Genomic DNA, 20,241 nt, shown 5'->3' with positions numbered 1-20,241 from the left:
AATAAACAATTTCAACTTATAATTCTGATTATTTGTACAAAGAAAACTGGACTTTCATTCCTTTTTCACTGTGAACCAATATCTTCCAAATCATATATTTGTACAACGCGTTTTGGGACTAGCCCTTCATAAGGTACATTTTCAATTAAATTCTGTGAACAAATAAAATAAAATAAATCAATGTCAATTTTGGGTTCTATTAGACTTCTTATTTGTTTTAGTGAAATGATCAAAAGGACTGACCTGTGTCTTATCAGTGTCCATTTACTGGAAAAAGTTCAAAGGAAGTAATCCAAACTTGGGAAATTTGTTGCATTTCACCCCTAAATCAAAGGTATATAATATATCGTCATTTCATGACTTCATTCATGTTATACCGTGAGTGGGACCAAGTCGCTAAATAAGCGCTGGGTCCCCCTACACTGTGATTTTTAACTGTTAAAGACTTCTGTCTACTCACCGTTTTCACTGTGATTCTAGACTCAATGGTATTCAGTGTAAAAGTCCCTCGTGATTGTATTACTGGTGCTCTCTTAGATGCTTTTCAAAATGTACCACTTTTAAATTCACTGCCTCCATGATATTTTCAATCTGTAAAGAGTAATTCAAGATTTTTACTTTAATGACTTTTCCCAGCGTCCTCATGTCTTGACATTACTTTTTCAGTGTGCCTCTATCTAATTCAGCATTTTGTTCGATGTGCACTTACTTTTTGAGGCTGTTTCTCCTCCAGTTCGCGGTAGCACTCAAACGTGCTGGCGTATCGCTTTTTTCTCCTTTTCAATCTGGCGTTCCTTTCTGTCACTCAGGGAGTCGGTTGACCGCTTCCATTCACATTATAAGTCGAACGCGAGTGTTCAGGTGACCGCTTCAATGGACGCGAGTGTTCACTGTTTTGTTATTTTGATCGTCATTTCCTGGGAGATCATAATGTTTTCTGGGAACACAACACAGTGTTTCATTCCTTGTATTTGCGGGCGCCATCTTGGAGTGATATTATTCGTGACGATATTCATAAGAGTCACAGACTCTCTCTTAATTTTATGGTCCCTGAGGTTTGGTTACTTCATATGTTCTTATTATATTTAGTTGTTTTAACCATCTCAAAATAGATATTCAATTTAGAAATTCTATGTTGATATCGGATCCCGGGTTTTTGAGGTAAGGTCTTAAGTAATCACGTTTTCTACATCCTTGGAGTATTACAGCAGGGTGCGTGAAAATCGCCTCTTTCTTTGATTGTCCAAAGTGCATCAATCCTACAGATCTCATGTGGTTACTTTTGGTAAACGATATTGCAGATTGGTGTTAAATCACAGTACACTTTACTATATTCATTCCTCAGGAGAATTTACCCTATAACTATTTGAAGGATGGTAGAATACTCCTTGTACTCATTCATAGGTGGCAACTCATATCCAAGTCTACGTTAATTCCTGTAGGGTGCATGGAGTTTAATCGATCTATCCAGAATAATTCACGTTGTAGCAACAACTTTGCCATATTGCCACCTCTCCTTGGCAATGTCACATGTTCTAAGATGATAAATCTTATTTGGGCTATTGTGTGCGCTTCGTTTAGAAAGTACTGTGCTACAGGTGATCGATCATTCTTTTATCTGATGTTTGATTTATGCTCTGACCAACTGATCTTTGCTTTTCTTGTTGTCATTCCGACATAAAAGATTCCACAGGGACATTTTATCCCGATATTTTTAGGATCGCAAGTTGACGTGTGTCGCAATTTAATCTGATATCCTTTGTGTGGATGGTTGATGTATTCACCCTTTATCAAATTATTGCAGTTATTGCAATTATTGCACGGGAGAGTTCCCTTGTATATTGCATTTGTGGTTCTTTTTGCCAAAACATCTGCTCTGATTAGATTGTCTCGTATGGATCTGCTTTTGCTGTAAGCGAATAGTGGTGGAGTAGGGAATAATTCCGCTAAAGTTGGATCTAATTTCAAAATTTTCCAATGTTTTTCCACAATCCTCCTTATTTTCTTGCTCTGATTCGAATAAGTTGTCACATATACCAATTTGTCCATTTTTTCTTCTGCTTTAGAGCCTTGATTTTCTCGTCTCTGAATTTCTGTGACTTTATTTGCACAATGTTAAACTGTTTGAAGTTGATATCCTCATTCTTCAAATTATTTAGCTAAGTGCTGAGTCTTATTTGCATAGTCAATGTCATCTGAAATGATCCTCTGGTATCTCAGAAATTGACTCAAGGGGATGCTTGAAAAAGTGTTCCTTGGGTGAAAACTCCTGGTATGTAAGAGACTGTTTCGGTCTGTCTCCTTTGTGAAGATTGTAGTCTGTAAATTTCCTTCCTTCAAATAGACTCTTATGTCTAGAAAATCAATTGATAATTTACTCACTTTGGATATGAATTTTATTCTGGGAGCTAATGTGTCCATAAAGTCAAAGAATGCAGTAAGTTCTTCGAGGGTGCCGTCCCAAATGCCAAATAGATCATCTATGAACCTCACAAATAATTTAAGATGTGTTCTCCATTTGCGGTTGCGTTCGACTTATAATGTGAATGGAAGCGGTCAACCGACTCCTCGAGTGACAGAAAGGAACGCCAGATTGAAAAGGAGAAAAAGGCGATACGCCAGCACCTGGAGTGCTACCGCGGACTGGAGGAAGAGAAACAGCCTCAAAATGTAAGTGCACATCGAACGAAATGGCGGATTAGATAGAGGCACACTGAAAAAGTAATGTCAAGAGATGAGGACGTTGGGATAAGGCATTAAAGTAAAAATCTCGAATTACTCTTTACAGATTGAAAATATCACGGAGGCAGTGAATTTAAAAGTGATACATTTTGTTTGTTTGTTTGTTTAGAATTTATTGTGCGCACCGGACCCTGGGGTATAAGGGCGCAGAAAGTAAGAATATGTACAGCTTAGAGCATAAGTTACAGGTTACAGTTACAAGTTACAGACATTACCAGTTACAGACATTACCAGTTACAGGTGCAAGTTTACAATACAAGTTTACAATCGTATGGTGCAGATACTGTGTAGCAAACAGGCGTGAGCATTATCATGGGTTCAATTAGCAGTTGCTGTCGTTAGCCAGTTGATTACAATTTGCCTGAATTTGGAAAAGGAGTGTTCTAGCCTCGCAGTAGTGGGTAATTCGTTCCACAATTGAGCAGCTTTGACTGGTAAGCTAGCTCCGCCTATGGTGGTCAGTTTAAAGCGTGGTACTTGTAAGCGATTGGTGTAAGCAAGTCTGGTTTGTCTTGTGGGGTGTGTTCTGGTGAATCTGTCCTTAAGATATTGGGGGGCTTTGTTGTGTAGGGATTTGTATGTGAGAGATGCAGTTTTGAGTCTGATTTTCTCATGGGTGGAGAGCCATTTGTGTTTCCTTCTTATTACTGTAATGTGTTCTCTCCTGGGGATGTTCAATGCCGCTCGGAGGGCCTTGTTTTGCTGTATCTGGATTTTGTTTATGATAGATTTAGTGGCTCCTATGTACAGTGCGTTACAATAATCTAGTTTAGAGATGATAAGGGCTCTGGCTAATGTTAGACAACTGTGCTGGGAAAGGAATTGTTTTCCTGCTCTAATGAGCTTACATGTGTAGGCTGTCGAGGAAGCTAGGGAGTTTACCTGTTTGGAGAATGATAGGGTAGAATCAAGGTAGATGCCTAATGTTTTAACTTCTTTGGCAACTTGTATGCAGTTCCCATCTATGATGAAGGAAGAGTAGTTTGAGCTTAGTTTTTTGATGAGGGGTGCGGTGCCTAGGATAAGAAGCTCAGTTTTATCATCGTTCAGGCATAGGCCATGGGTTGCCATCCATGCCTGAACGATGCTGTATATTTTGTTCACCATTGCTAGATCTTTTTCGTAAACCCCTGTGAGTGGGAGGAGGATCTGGGTATCGTCAGCGTAGTTGGTATACCTGATACCCAGATGGTCCAGATCATCAAACAGGGGCTTAGTGAATATGTTATATAGCGTTGGTGAAACGCATGATCCCTGTGGCACACCGCAGGTAATAGGGATTGGGTCTGCAGCTGCTATAGGTGAGAAAACCCTCATGGTGCGGTCACTGAGGAAGGATTGTATCCATGCTATAGCCTCAGTGGAGAAGTGTGCTGCTGAATCTAGGTGGTTACATAGGACTTTATGGTCCACTAAATCAAAAGCGGCCGATAGGTCTAGTAGCAGGAGGAGTGCTGGTTTTCCAGAATCTCTTACTTTGTCTATTTGGGCTTTCAGGTCAATCAATGCAGTTTCTGTACCGTGAAGAGGGCGGAAGCCAGATTGTCGGGAGCCTAGTAGTTGGTTTTGTTCCAGGAAGCTCTGGATTTGTATATATGCCACCTTGTCCAGTATCTTCAGAAGGAACGGTACCGTAGTAATAGGTCTATAGTTAGTGGGTATAGTGGGGTCTAGAGTAGCCTTTTTTAAGAGTGGGAGCACCCAGGACTCTTTTAAGTTACTGGGGATAATGCCTGTGGTAAAGGAGGCATTAATTAACTTGGTGATAAATGGTGCTAGATCTCGTGCGGCATCTTTGATGAGTTGTGCTGGACATAAGTCTCCTTTGCAGTTGGACGGTTTTAGACCGAGTATTACTTTCTCTACTTCTAGTATGGAGACTTTGGAGAAGTGGAATTGCGTAGTGGGTTTGGAGTTAGGAAGTGTCTTGATAGGCGGTAATATATTGGGTGCTAGGGTCTCACGTTTTAGTTCTATTTTCTTTTGGAGGTTTCGGACTTTGTTAGAGAGGGCTTGCTGGATTTCGGAGCACCACTTTTTATCTTTAAGACAGTTGTCTTGAGGTGTTATTGGGTTTTCCAGTTCTCTGAGTATGGTGAACAGTTCTTTAGTACTTGATTTGGCTTGTGTGATTCTGTTATTGTAGGTCTCTTGTTTAGCTAAGATGATTTCTTTTTTGTAATGAGAAGAGATTTTAGCTAATTTCAGTTTATTTTCTGGGCTGGGGTTAATTTTCCATGTATTTTCCCATTTCCTTTTTTCTAATCTCAGATTTTTTAAGAGAGGGGTGAACCAGTTGTTCAGGTGGTTCTTTGGCTTGCTGTTTCTGAGCTTGAGTGGTGCGATGTTGTCAAGAGTTTTGTTCATGATATTGTTAAATTCTTCCACTAGGCTGTTAGGGTTAAGGTTGTCAGGTAGAGCGTCCAAAGTGGGCATGATGCCGGGGAGTAGTTTGTCTAGTGTCATGTTTTTTTTGTTTCTGGTAAGTGCAGGAGGTGCACACGGTTGTTGCAGTTTGGGGGTGGCAGTGTCCCAGGAGAATGAGATTAGATGGTGATCTGACCAGATTTGGGGTGAGATGGTGAGAGTGGCTATAATGCAGTTGTGGTCAGCAATCCAATCAAGGGTTCTCCCTTTGATATGGGTGGGCTCAAGCACTCTTTGTGTGTAACCCAGTTCTGTTAGGGTGTTGGAGGCTGCTGTGGCTTGTAAGTCGTTGATATCATTAAAGCCAATATTGAGGTCGCCTAGTAATATTGATTGAGTAGTATCTTTAAGGTTTTCTGATAGGATGGTAGTTAAGTCTTCTATGAAATTCTTGATTGGACCTGGAGGTCTGTATATCAAGTGAAGGTTAAGGGTTTGTGAGTTAGCTGTAGGTGTCTTGGTGGACATTATCTCACAAGATTCAATGGTTGGTGAGGGGGTGAGTCTCATCTGGAGTTTAGTTTTGACGATGATGGCTAGTCCTCCACCTCGAGCTCCGCACCTATCCGATCTGAGGATAGTATAATTATTGGGCACGGCTAGGGATAGTGCTGGGCCTGATGCCTCATGCAGCCAAGTTTCTGTAATGGCTAGGATATCGTAGTCTTCTGTCAGGATAACTTCAGATATTTCTATGGCGTGGGCGACTAAGGATCTAGCGTTTATTAAGGCTCCTTTGAGTTTAGGTGTGCGGTTAAGATGTGTAGTAGTATTTTTTGCAGCATTGGGAGTGGCAAATGTTTCTTTGTTAGTTTGGTAGTTATTGTGCTTAACGTGGTTATGGGTGAATGGTTTGCGAGTAGGTTCTCGAGTGGTGTTAGTTTCGTATTTGATGAGCGGATCAAAGATTCTGGGTAGTCTTGCTCGTAATCTTAGGTTTCTGTCAGCTATGTTATATTGTGTAGTGGATTGTTGTATTGTAGTTGCTATAAGAGGCGACATAGTGAGATGTTCCCATGGGGCGAGTGAGGCAAGTGAGGAGGCCAGGTATACTAGATAGGATAGTATAAGGAGCATTGTGTAATGTGTAAGCGTCCTGTATCTGGATAGGTGGCTAGAGTTTTAGTTATGGTATAGTGCAGGCAGAGTAACTGCTAAGTCTGCTATGTTGTTATCTAGAGAGTGAGGTCAGGCACATAGTGTTAAGTTGCAGTAATCATAGGGCTCGTACAGATGGCAGTGTGGTGAATATATGGCCATGGGCAACACAATTGCTATAGTCTATGAGCGACCAAAGGGCACAACACAATTACTGTGGTCAATGAGCGACCAAAGGGCACAACACAATTACTGTGGTCAATGAGCGACCAAAGGGCACAACATGATTGCAGCGACACTAGTAGGCGTGGCGCGATATGTTGCATGAGAATAGTAGCAATAGCCTGATGCACATGATTAACAAATAGTTAGCAAGAGAAAATTCACCAAGTTTGTGTGTATATACTAGCAGTAATCAGTAGACATTCACATGTGGATCGTAGGGTAGACTAAGCAACTAAGGGTGTCATGCTTTACTCACAATGGGTTGAGTCCAGACAGTGCAAGTAGAGAGTACTGCTTCCTCCTCGGCATAGCGGAGGCTGTCCCACGGTTAGAATAGTCTCTTTCTATAGGGTCCGTCAGGAGACCTTCTATCTCCTTCAAGGAACAGTCTAGGCTCTGTACTGGATTCTCCAATGCAGCAGAATCTTTTGGAGGGAATGTAGATTGGGTGTTGCGCTCACATGCGCTAAACAGGGGCAAAACAGGGCCTTGTACTGGCCTTCGAGTGGCCGCCGGCTATTCCGCCTGCCGGCGGAAGTGCGAGTTTAAAACAACTCGTTGCTAGGCGACCGGGGGAAGCCGAGCCTCGCTTTCATGCCGCATCGCGCCCGACATTTTGTTTCAGGAAGGGAATGTCGGCGCGGTGCGGTGCGTGCCCCGATGGGTCACCGGTGCTTGACTTCATGTGGGGGCAGTGTGGGCAGATGGGGGGGCCCTGACAGGGCTGGCCGTTGCACCTCCGAGCCTGGGTGGGAGGGATGGCCCGTTGCGGTCGCGGTAGAGTTGCGGTCGCTGCCTCCAGGAGTTGGAGCGCGTGGGTGGCTGCTGGTGGGGGCTCCTGCCCGCGCCACTTCTGGAGCTCGTGAAAAGCATCTAAGAGAGCACCAGTAATACAATCACGAGGGCACTTTTACACTGAATACCATCGAGTCTAGAATCACTGTGAAGACGGTGAGTAGACAGAAGTCTTTACGAGGCGACTTGGTCCCACTCACGGTATAACATGAATGAAGTTGTGAAATGACGATATATTATATACCTTTGATTTAGGGGTGAAATGCAACAAATTGCCCAAGTTTGGATTACCACACAGGCGGTTACCTTCCTTTGAACTTTTTCCAGTAAATGGACACTGATAAGACACAGGTCAGTCCTTTTGATCATTTCACTAAAACAAATAAGAAGTCTAATAGAACCCAAAATTGACATTGATTTATTTTATTTGTTCACAGCATTTAATTGAAAATGTACCTTATGAAGGGCTAGTCCCGAAACACGTCGTACAAATATATGATTTGGAAGATATTGCTTCACAGTGAAAAGGGAATGAAAGTCCAGTTTTCTTTGTAAAAATAATCAGAATTATAATTTGAAATTGTTTATTTTGCAAACATGTCTAATGTAATGAAGTTTGCTTAAATTTACAACATTTTTTGTTTCAAGTATAAATGAACATGTTTTGAGAACATATATGTGCAAACTGATTCAAGTGAGTCTTTTGTAGCATCTTATGTTAACTTACTTAAGACTAAATTCGTCCTGAAGACAATCAGTGAATATTCATGACTGACGCCAGTCACGACAAAAGTGTGCCCTGTGTTAGTCCACCTTTTCCTTGGGTGGACCATCCCATTGTTACATCCTATTAAAACTGGACCATCTTTTGTTGAAATCATTATTAGCAGATCTTAAGGGTTCTTTTGAAATCTGTTAAAAACCAAGTCCCATTTATATCAATATGGTGTCAGAGTCGTGATGCTGAGCACTTCTTATGTCTCCAGATCTGCACCAAAATAAAGCCCTCTTGGTGTATTGTAGAGTAATTAATTGACATGTTGTCGCAGACTCTAAAGAGCACAATGGTAAAGGCACATCTAACCCGCTACTGATAGGGTCAGGATGCTTTAGATAGAAGGGCTGCAGCTATAACTTGGCCAGTAGGTTTGAATAAGACGACTCGCTGGCACACTTACATAGGATTAACAGTGCTATTAAAAAGTGCCCAAACTAAAACCTTTGCTGAAAGATAGTGGCAAAAGGCAGGCGTGCCTGGCAATGCTTAGATAGAAACAAATCCGGTGATGAACTAGGCTGTAAGCTTTTTTATTATTTGTTTGTTTGTTTTATTATTTATATTGCGCACCAGACCCGGAGGTATTCGGGCGCGAAAGCATAAAGAAGGTTGTTAGGCTTAGGTTACACAGTTACATACAGGAATAGTACAGCTAAGGTTACAAAGCTGTATGCAAAGACAATAGGCAGAGCAGGTAGGTATATACAGTAAGTAACAGGAGTAGGTATGAAGCACATGGATATAGCACAAGTAATGAAGTCACATATATACAAAAGATCCTAGGAGGGATGCAGGTCAGGGTGCCTGTCAAGTGGGGTCAGACATCATGTTCCTTTATCCAGTGAATGAGACTAGATCTAAATTGTAGGTAGGGTAAATCTCTTAGAGCAGGAGGAAGGGAGTTCCAATAGTGAGCTGCTTTAACAGGGAAACTGCTCCCACCGGATTTAGTGAGCTTAAATCTAGGTACTAGTAGTAGGTTGGAATTAGCTTTTCTTAGGGAGCGGGAGGCTGTTTGTCTAATGAGTCTGTCTGTGAGGTATTGTGGGGCTGCATGGTTAAGGCATTTGTGTGTTAGGGATGCAGTTTTAAGGAGAATTTTATCTTTTGTAGAGAGCCAGTTGACGGATCTTCTAAGATCAGATAGGTGGGCATTTTTGGGGAGACTTAGAGCAGCTCTCAGGGCGTTATTTTGGAGGGTTTGAATTTTGGAAGTAATTAATTTATTGCTGCCTAAGTATAAGGCGTTGCAATAATCCAGTTTGGACAAGATTAGGGCTCTCGCTAAAGTGATGCAGTTGTTAGGTGATAGGAATGGCTTGGCTCCGCTAATAAGTTTGCAAGTGTAGGATGTGGCAGATGCCAAAGCATTTACTTGTTTACCAAAGGTGAGCGTAGAGTCTATGTAGAAGCCAAGAGTTTTGACTACTTTGGCAACGGTAATGATGTTGTTATCAATTATGAGGGAGGCATGATTAGGACCCATTTTTTTAATGTTGGAGGGAGTACCTAGAATGAGGAGTTCAGTTTTGTCATCATTCAGGCATAGACGGAGGGAGGCCATCTATGCCTGGATGATGAGGTACACTCTGTTCACAAAGGCCAAATCCTTATCATAATCTCCCGTCAGCGGGATGAGGATCTGTGTATCATCTGCATAGTTTGTGTAGGTGATACCTAGACCATCTAGATTATCGAAAAGGGGCTTTGTGAAGATATTGTACAGAGTGGGCGAGACGCAGGAGCCTTTGGGTACACCGCATAATATAGGCGCGGGGTCCACAGCTGCTAGTGGAGAGAATACTCGTATTGTTCTATTATCAAGGAACGACTGGATCCAAGCGACTGCCTCCTGTGAGAAGCAGGCCGCGGAGACCAGGTTGTTGCATATTATTGAGTGGTCCACCAGATCGAACGCGGCTGAGAGGTCGAGGAGTAGGAGTGCCGTGTTACCTTTGTCTCTTAGTGTGTCTATTTGTGCCTTGAGGTCTAGGAGTGCAGTCTCAGTACCATGCTTAGGTCTGAAGCCAGACTGGGGAACGCCTAGAAGGTGGTTTTGTTCCAGGTGGTGCTGAATTTGTAGGTATGCTACTTTATCCAAGATTTTTAGTAGGAATGGCACTGTAGTAATGGGACGGTAATTCGTTGGGATAGAAGGGTCGAGGGTTTGTTTTTTGAGGAGGGGAAGGACCCAGGAATGTTTCAGGTTGCTAGGTATGGTGCCTGATGTCAATGAGGCGTTAATGAGTTTAGTAATAAAGGGGGAAAGTTCACAGACAGCGTCTTTTATAATTTGGGTTGGACATGGGTCGCCTTGACAATTGGATGGTTTGAGGGTGAGGATAACTTTCTCAACTTCTTTGGTAGATACTTTGCGAAAGTGGTATCTAGGGGTCAGTGATATAGGAGGAGTTAAAGTTCATTGCGGTGGTGGTGAGGCATTCATGGCTGTCTTAGAGGTACCATTGATATCGTTTTAGACGCAGTAATGGTATCTTTTTTATCGTTAATCTTTGTCCGGAGCATTGTTAGCCAAGGAATTTTGTACACTCGTGCACCAGTTCTTATCCTTAAGGCAGGAGTCAAGTGCTTGCATGGGGGATTCTATTTCTTTAAGGATAGCAAACAATTCTTTAGTGTTTGAGTTGGCTTGGGCGATTCGGGAGTTGTAGGATGTTTGTTTAGCAAAGACAATTTCTTTTTTATAGAGGGTGGCTAGTTTATTCAGGTTATTTTTGTTGACGTCAGAAGGGTCTGATCTCCAGATTTCTTCACTTGGACGTTTTTCTTGTCTGATAGCTTTCATATGGGGCGTAAACCATGTGTTTAAGTGGTGACAGTGTTTGCTCTGTCTGATTCTGATAAAGGCAACTGTTTCAAAGTGGGCTTACTAAACGATGACACATGGAGGGTCTGAACGGGATATACAGGTTGTATCAGTTTCTTGACAAAATTCACCTTCAACATCTCGGAAGGAAAGACTTAAGATGTAAAAGTTGGGACTGTTTAAGCCTCGCATTTTTAACTGCAACAAAGCACAGGTACTAGACAGATGTGAGTAAAGGTGGCAGGGATTTTTAGTAAAATAGATACACAATTAAAATAATGACACATTTTTGTTTTCGTTACTGTACGTTAACATGCAATGGAAAAATCCTAAATAAAGCATATTTTCTCTCTCTCTCACTCTCTTCGCATAAAATAGCACAGGAGTGCCACATACCAATAGAAGGACAGAGAATAAAGGCTATTTGAGCATGATACACTTCATGCATGCTTCTGCAGCACTGAATACTTTCAATAGCACCATATTGCTCATTAGAAATCTGGGACTTGAATGTAATTCTTAATCTCTCCAAGCACAACTCACTGCTATCATTAATTAGATACAGAACGTCAGGGTTGCAATGAGGAATAGGTCTGTAAAAAATAAGGATTGAAAGATATCACAGGGAATACCTACAGCACAAACAACAGAGGAGAACATGATGTACAAGCAGGAATTTAAAAAGGAGGGAACATCATCTAAACAATTAGCATCCAGTGCAAGTATTCAACTTCCACTCAATTTTGAGGGATCTCTATGAAAATCGTATGACCTTTTATGACTCGACACACATTCATAAACAAAAGGTCAACTTTGGCTCAAAGGAAAGAGATCTTGAAAAAACAGGTGCAGAGAGAATATACAAAATTCTCTCCAGCAACTGCTCCCAGAATGCTTGAACACAGAATTAAAAAAATATGGACAATCAGAATAGAAAATTGACAACGAATTATGAATTAAAAAGCAGGCAGCAAGTAGAATGTAACTGACTTAGATGTATGAGCACGTTAGCAACAATCTCACGAAAGGGCCTTGCCCTTCAGGAAGGGAATGCAGACTGCTGCTTCAAGGGTCGAGATCCGGGCAGAAGTGCAGCCCTTCATCTGGTTCTAGGGATGGTATCATAGTGCGATGGTACACGATCTAATAGGTCAATCCACAAATAAAACGCTACCTCACCTCAACTGCCCACAGAAATGGTCCAAACCCAAGGAATTCATTTCTCCTGCACCCATCATGCTTCCAGTAAAGAGGTCTTTGTGTTTGAAAAGCAGGCAGCAGGTCCACTCTCTGTCTGAGCATTACTGTCTTTATGAAGTGCCTTCGAGTTATTTTTTTTAAAGGGGGTTCATCTGAATGTCTAATCTGGGCTCTGTTTTGGGCGGACTGTTTTATTTGCCCACTTTTCGCTTCCATAGCTGTGTGTTTGAACATTTAAAATGATCTGAGAAAGCTGGATGTTGCTTCCCTTTCCTGCACGGTCTACACTTTCTTCTCAGGTAACGCAATACAGTGTGGCCTTAGGGACTATTCTGGTATACGCTGTCAATTTACCAGCCTTTACATTCTAATAGTTCCTTCTATGCAAATGTTGAGAATAGTTTACAAAGACAATAAATCATACAATCTCTAACATTATCAATCTTTTTCAAATTTGATCTGTCGTGAAGTTCTGCTTGTGTGCACATTCTGAGATCTGTGATTTCTGGCCAATATTTTATTTTAATTTAATTTTTGTAAAGTCCCACTGCGCGACTCCTGCCTACCGAAACATGCTGCTTGACATTTACTGTCATCACTTTGAGGATGTCTACTGCCAATTTTGTTCACGTTTCTTTATGATTTGGGAACTCATCTCTTTGTTTCCTTTTGTTTTCTTCTACAAAATTGGTTTTAGTTTTGTGCTCTTGGATGACAGCAGGGCTGGGGATTCTATTCCCTGCTGTGTTGCCACTGCATCCAACTTACATCCTGCCCATCCTTAACTTGTATTTCTTGCTTCTTTTCTCGGTGTGCCGCCTCCTTCATGTCACTTTCTTTAGCAGCTTCTGCCATCTTTATTGTTTAGCAATACTGCTTGATCGAATAACAATTTTTCTTCTACTTTGAATCTCTGCTGCTTTTTTAGTTGACAAGGGTTCTGTTTTTGATAAGTGTAATATCGACATTCCAAACGTACAGCACATGATAAATGATGGGTCAGTTGGTGCATGTAGATGGTTAAGGGAAAGGTTACATTTCTACTGCACGCCACTATCTACCCTTCTATTAAAGAACGCAACAAAGACATTGTTTTGAAGAAATAAGGACAGTGAACGGCAGGGGAAAGGGAAAAAGTAAATAGAAAAAATGATTATTTTAAATGTAAAATAAATGCACAGGAGGACAATGATTGCCATAAACATATGGGGAGAGAGATACATCTGTGAATGTGAACCTAGAAGACATACCTTCAAATTCTTCCATTTTTATAACTTTTTGACTTTCTTGCAACTTCGCATCAGCCACAAGACCTTTAAAATAAAAAGAGGTCAAGGTCACATTAAGACAGATGGAAGGAGAACTAAGTGGGAGAGTGGAGAGTGTGGAGATAGACAAAGAAAAAAACAATCCCGAATCAACTAGAAAAAAAGAAAATAAATGAACGTAGCAGTAAAAGCAAGAAACTCTGGAAAGGAAATTAAGTGAAGAATAGGTAAGAGAATACATGAAACTTTAAAAAGATGCAAGAAAAACAGAATAAGGGAAAATTGCAAAAGAAAAAACAAGACACCAGTGAAATGGCTGATTAGTGAAAAGAAAGAAAAAAGTATGAAAGGAAAGAAAAAACTAAGAAAGGAATAAAGAATACAATGAAACATATTAAGTAAAACACTAAGGAAAGGGAGATAAGCAATGAATAAAGTAAAGCCATGAAGGGTTAGGTGGAAATGGGAGAAAAGAAAGGCAAAGAGAAAAGGAAAGAAGTAGGGAACAAAGGAAAAAAGTAAATAAAGACCATGTAATAAAGGTTTTTGACTGACATCTACCAGTAACTTTGCATACTTTAAGACAACCTTCCAATAAGTGCAAATCCTGGATATCAAGCACATATGAAAAACAAAAACCGTACCGAAACAGAGCTCTTGCTCCTCGGCAAAACAACACACATCCAATTATGGATGTTAGATATGATTCTTGATGAGTTCACGTCAGAACTAGCCCCAAGAGCCAAATCATTAGCCTTCATGATTGACTGCACTCTCTCCTTCAATCACCACATTGCTAAGTAGAAGGCAGACAGCCAAGTACCTAATAAAACTGCTGTCCGAAATAAAACCATTTCTGCTACAAGCTAACTTTGAGACAGCCATTCAATATCTGGTTGTGTCGCACACAGCTAGACTAATCACTTGCATCAGCAAATTCTACCATCACTTCCATACACTGAGGGAGAGGGAAAACAGTTTCCATCATACAATGTGCTGTTTCAACTGAAGCGCTCCCTTACCTAATCAAAGGACTATCTACTTTGAAGATCAGCGCAATTCCTTGTTAATCAGAACAAGCAACCTTTTCTCATAGGGTTTGGGAAAGCCCGAGACTGTTTTCATTTCAAGATTGTAAAACTATCAGAAGTCTCCTGCGTGATATGCAACCAGTCAGAGAGCCTCTTGTAAATATCCCTTGCAACCACCATCACAAAAAGCAGAGGTAAAGAGGTCCTCCTCTGCGGTACGTGAGCTTACCGATAGCGGGTCAATTTAATCTGCAACTAGTGGGCCAAAATCTGAAGAGATTTTATGCCCACAAACCTCTTTGCCTGGCATTGCGTTTCCATGTTGGGTTCAAATATTCTTTGGAACCATAAACCATAACCACAAGCAATGTTCCTTTAATTTGTTCTAAATTAGTATTAATCTGGACTATTTTTTAGGCATGTGAGCCACTGAGTGATGAGGAGACCCATCAAGCAAGTGCAGCCAGTGAACTGCCAACCCAAACAGGGTATGTGGGAAGAGTCAACACCTAAATAATCCTTTTCTAATAATGGGACTAAATGGTGCATTTTAAGAGCACACTTTCCAAAGATACTAATAAAAAATGTAGGATTTAGAGACCGTGCTAAATGTGAGCTTCTAAAAACAATCCAATACACCAAGCTCTGCACAGTATTTATGAGTCTATTCCACAGCAGCTGAAAGGACTTATCCATAGCAGATGTACGTTAAATGACTGAATCCGAAAAGCTCGAATTACAACATTGCAAAGCCCACTTGCTCGCATTTTATAATTCAAGCTTTTCGAATTTCTGTTGTTTGTCCGCCACTGTGCCTTTAGTGTATGCGGGGGACACCCTGGCAGCCCATAATACCGAACTAGGGGAGCGTGGGACACCCCGGCAACCCCTGCTAACCTAGTTCAGCATTTTGGGATTCAACCATGTAAACTATCCCGAAATGCACACAAAACGTGCATTCAGCATTTTTTGTTATGACATTTTGGTGCAATACCATCTATATCAACAAGAAGCACTCACCTTTAGCGTGCCTCTTTAAAGAAAAATGAAATTCTGTTTAAACTGGATTGTTTTGCCATTAACTGCTTTTTAAGAAATATTAATATCATCTTTTAAAATTAGTGCAGTCCCGATTTTATTGTATCAGATTTTATTATCTTTTAGTGTCTCACTCAGAGCTTGAGGTACTTCGCTCCTTAGAAGTCTTGAACTTGTAGTTTGTTACCCATTTTAGAAGACACAGCCAGGCGTGTCAGCGCGTCCCAGCAGGTTTGTGCTGGTTAGTTCAAGGTGTGCGAGGTGAGCTGTTCTGTGCTGCTCTGTATAGGCGTTAACATTGTCATACCTTTTTAATTTGTTACGCAACTCGCAGTGAATTATGCAAACCCAATGTAGCCTTGTTGCAACAATTCAAAAGCATCACCACGTCCGTGTTAGGGCCAGCTTAGATGATAGCGTTTGGTAAACTCCAGTTTACAGCAATACGGCCACCCCCTGGCTAATAACATGCCAGCCAGTCTTTGCAGCCCCCCACCCCTCACTAAGAGCCTTCCATGTTACTGCTCAGAAACTTACTCTAGATCAGGCCACGCTGAATAATGTTGAAAGACCATCCCACCCCATTGTATCTTTAGCCGCTCCGGGTGTCCTGAATAAAATACAGAACTGCCTGATTAACACACGCTCCTTAGTAAAACATGCTGTGGAAATTGGGGATGGTCTTGTAGAAACTAACGTTGATATTCTCTTAGTTATTGAAACTTGGCTCCATGAATCAACGTCTCAATCTATACAGTTGGCTACTCCAACAGGCTGGTGTGTGTTCATTACTATTGCACAGGTACAGGAGGGGGTGGAGTAGCTATACTCGATAAACAAGAGTTAAACTTGCATATATCTACCCACCCCACTCTTGACCTATGTGAAGCCATATTTGTAAAATTAATATTAATTCTATAAACTTGGTCAGCTTGTTACTTCTACATAGACCTCCTAAACAAACAACACTGTTTGAAGAACAGCTTCTATCTTTCACTGGAGGTACTTCCAAGGAAATTACACCTTTTATTATTCTCTGTGACTTTAACCTCTGGGCTGATAATCCTGTTGATCATGGGGCCCTCTTGCTACTACTATCACTCCAAACTATTGGTTTCGCCCTGTTTGTTCATACCCCGACATATATAATCGGGCGAAACATCCTGGACTGGATTCTCTCAAAAACCAAATCCTGAAGATTACATCAGTTGAACAATGTATCTGATCTGACCATTCCTTTCTCCTTTTTGAAATTTCAATTACATTGTCTCTCACTAAAATACCTAAAGAAATTAATCCTTGCACATAATTAATGCCTGCACATCGAGAAGAAACTGTAAAAAAGTCTCTGTTGAATCTTTTGCATCCAGGGTGCTACCCCTCCCATCTATGGATGGGAGCTTATCTCGCGATGAATAAGGTTTTTGACTCATTAGCACCGGTCAGATCTATTAAAAAGAATAAAGTAACTCATTTCAACCAATGGTTCAACCCAGATGTTCTACATACCAGTGAAACGCAAGGCTGAATGTTATTGGCGTAAGAATCCGTCGGATGACTATTACTAAATACAAAGTCGCAGTCAAGAGCTTTAAGGAGGAAATCTTCAAAGCCAAACAGAAAAACATGAATGAAAGAATAGATAAAGCCAAATCGAAATCTAAAGAACTTTTCTCAGTTCTACAAGAACTTAAGGGGTCTAGAGCTGAGAACTTCATTTCACCCAAAAAAAAACATATAACACCAAAACCATATTTTGCACCACGTCAAACTGTTCCAGCCAACCACAGTTGATCCTGTATTGCCACATGTTGCCTCTACCTCAGATACCACCCTTTTTTCCTTCAAGCAAGTATCAGAGGAAGAGGTTCTAGAGATTATACAAAAGCTCATACCTACATCCTGTAAGGGAGATGTCTTCCCAGCAACACTCTACGGATTTTGCTACTACACTTGTCCCCTAGGTTACAAGCTTTGTTGATCGTTCCTTTGAAGCGGCCCTCATCCCAGGAAATATTAAGGAGGCCTGGATAACTCCCTTAATGAAGAAGGAGAATCTAGACACCACTATTGTTGGTAATTACAGACCTATGACCAACGTAGCTTTTCTGCTGAAAATAATTGATCAAATAGCCTGTATACATTATGGAATGTAACTCTGTCTTGGAAAACAAACAATCTGGAGTCCGTACTGATTTTGGGACAGAGACCGCTTTGCTGGACTTAAAAACCAACATAACGGAAACTATTGAAGGAGGCAATGCTGCCTTGCTGCTCTTGTTGGATCTCTCCTCAGCTTTCGACCTGGTTGATCATGCTCTCCTAGAAGAAAGGCTGATTAAAGTTGGAACATGCACTACTCGGGCTGCTAACTGGTTCAGATCTTTTCTTGGACAAAGAACAGTTAATGTCGTGAAAGGAAATGCTCAATCTCAGAGAACCCTACTAACCTGCGTAGTCCCTCAGGGATCTTGTTTATCGCCCTTACTTTTTAATGTCTACTCCAAACCTTTGTGCAATCTTCTTGCCTCTCTCTGAGTTTATTTTGCAAACTATGCTGATGACACCCAGATTGTCTTCAAACTATCTGGGGTCTATACTGCAGACTCAATTAGAATAAATGAAGTTTTCAAGGCCATACAAACATGGGTGCTTTAAACACTCTGGCCTTGAATGACTCCAAAGCTGAGTGGCTCATTATAGGTACTCAGCACAAATTGAATAATCTTGAGACTTGATACAATTCTTTTATGATAAATGGCACTTGCATTGTTGTATCGGAAACTGTTAAAACTCTTGGAGTCTACTTTGACTCTCATCTTACATTTCAGAGACACGTCTCATATCTCAAATCCCTATGTGCGTTCTTTATTAGCCTATTATGGCAAATTCGCCCTTATCTGTCTGAGGTCAATCGTGCATGGATTGCCGCAGCTATTGTTAACTCAAAGTTAGACTACTGTAACAGCCTCTTGGTAGGCTCTTCCTAATCGAACATCAGGAAGCTACAGGTCTCACACAATGGAGCTGTTCGTGCAGTATGTGGGCTCAGTTGGCTTTCTAAGTTCTCGGAATCACTTAGGAAACTACATTGGCTTCCTGTTAAGCAGCGGATACTCTTTAAGGGTTCAGTCCTGATTTTCAAATTCCTCTCAGATCAAGCACCTTCATATCTTTCCTCGAGAATCCACAAAGCTTCTATTAGACACACTCTCTGATCTAACAATGATCTGCTCCTCTTCCAACCATGCGTCACCTTGAAAAGGTTTGGTGGCGCAGGCTTCAATGGCTGCGCACCCACTATCTGGAACTCACTGCCCATGGAACTACGAGCTTGTGACTCAATAATTAGGTTCAGGAAAACAATTTAACACACTTCTTTGTGATAGAGGATAGTACTAGTTATTTTTAAATATGCCCCCTTTTTTCCCTCTCTGTTACAGACCCCTTTCTGCTTTTTCCCACTTATGTTAAATGTTGTCTGTCTTGTGAGCGCCCTGAGGCCTTTGAAAATCATAGATAGATAGATCATAGAAAGTGCTGTATAAACCTCTGATTTAATGTACATTATTAATTTGTTGCATATCAAATATTGTGCAGGGCAAATCAGAACCTTGTGCTAAAGATGAAATCATTCCTATCTGAAAATTATATAAAGTTGCAAATAATCACATTTTGTTCCAGGAATCAGAGCATCCATTATAACACTTGGAGATAATCGCCTTTAGAATAACTGTGCCATGGGATAAGCAACAGTTTTATATATCAAAATTCCTTCTTTTTTTAAAGGTTTTGTTCATTATTAAAATTTATTTTCAATATATTCATATTCGAGATCTGATATTTTCCTACAAACTGTCAGAAGATACTACACCCACAAGTACATTTCACGAGTGTTCATACATTTCTGCTTCCAAAACTATGTATCTCATTAATTCGTTTTTTTACTAGTTAAAGCTGAAGTAAGAGGTAAGGTCAGAGGGATTCTCTGAAAGGTATACACAAACTTGGGTGGAGAGGTCATAAGGTGGTGTTATGGAGAAACAAAAGCAGGGGGAGGATGGGTGCCTGAAAGTCTAGTGGGACTTAATGAGGCAGAGAGTCCAAACTAGTACTATAACGGGATTTATTTTTTGGAATAGTCACACAAGTAAACGGCTCAACTCAAAAAAAGAACAAATTGGCTGCTCCTCAGGTTGAAATGAGTTACAAACAAATAATAGATAGGCAGTTATTGGAACAGATTCCAAGTTTGCATCCCCCTGTCCAGCAATTTTTGGTGGATGATGGGCAGATTGGGGTGTTTCAAATGCTGTCAACGCTTCATTCCACAAGTCAAGTGGATCGCTTCTGCAATGACTCTAAGGTCTTGACCAAGGCTCAATATCAAGAGTGAGCGTCACCAAGTGTAGTCCTTGAAGTCTCTGCCTGGTCTTTGATAGGTAATCCAGTGTCTTAGAGGAAGGGACTACCAGGTCTAATACGGAACTTCCCTGACTAACTGCAATTCGCCCCTCTCACTGCCCCCTCTCAACTCATGCCCCCTTAACACTTTTGATGCCGCCTTCGTTTTATCCTCATCTTCACCACTCATTCCATTCTCTCCCTTAACTGCAAACCCCTCCTCGTCGCTTTACTGCATGCTTATACCTCGTAGCTCTTCTACAGGTCTGCCAGATGCAAGTGTATCTGGGGAATCTTCCATCTCGGTCTGCCTGCTCAGGAGTTCTTTCTCACCACCTCCTTTTACTTTCTTCTTTTTTTAAATGGGGGTTAGAGAGGGGGGCACTGCTCAAACCTCTCTCTAACCCA

The 20,241-nt window shown here is 41.1% G+C and overlaps 1 protein-coding gene across 1 annotated transcript in view; it reads right to left on the bottom strand.

The window, feature by feature from the left end:
* Positions 1-20,241, bottom strand: part of LOC138580894 (uncharacterized) — a 109,080-nt gene that overhangs the window by 79,183 nt on the left and 9,656 nt on the right. The window contains exon 3 of the mRNA XM_069651802.1: positions 13,343-13,405. Coding sequence (XP_069507903.1) covers positions 13,343-13,405 — 63 coding nt within the window. The remainder of the gene's footprint in view (positions 1-13,342; positions 13,406-20,241) is intronic.

Source organism: Ambystoma mexicanum, chromosome 3p (assembly GCF_040938575.1).
Source record: "Ambystoma mexicanum isolate Mex_15411 chromosome 3p, UKY_AmexF1_1, whole genome shotgun sequence".
In the NCBI taxonomy this organism is placed as follows: Eukaryota; Metazoa; Chordata; class Amphibia; order Caudata; family Ambystomatidae; genus Ambystoma; species Ambystoma mexicanum.
Note: the sequence above shows the minus strand (reverse complement) of the source record. Positions and strands in the feature narration are given on the sequence as shown.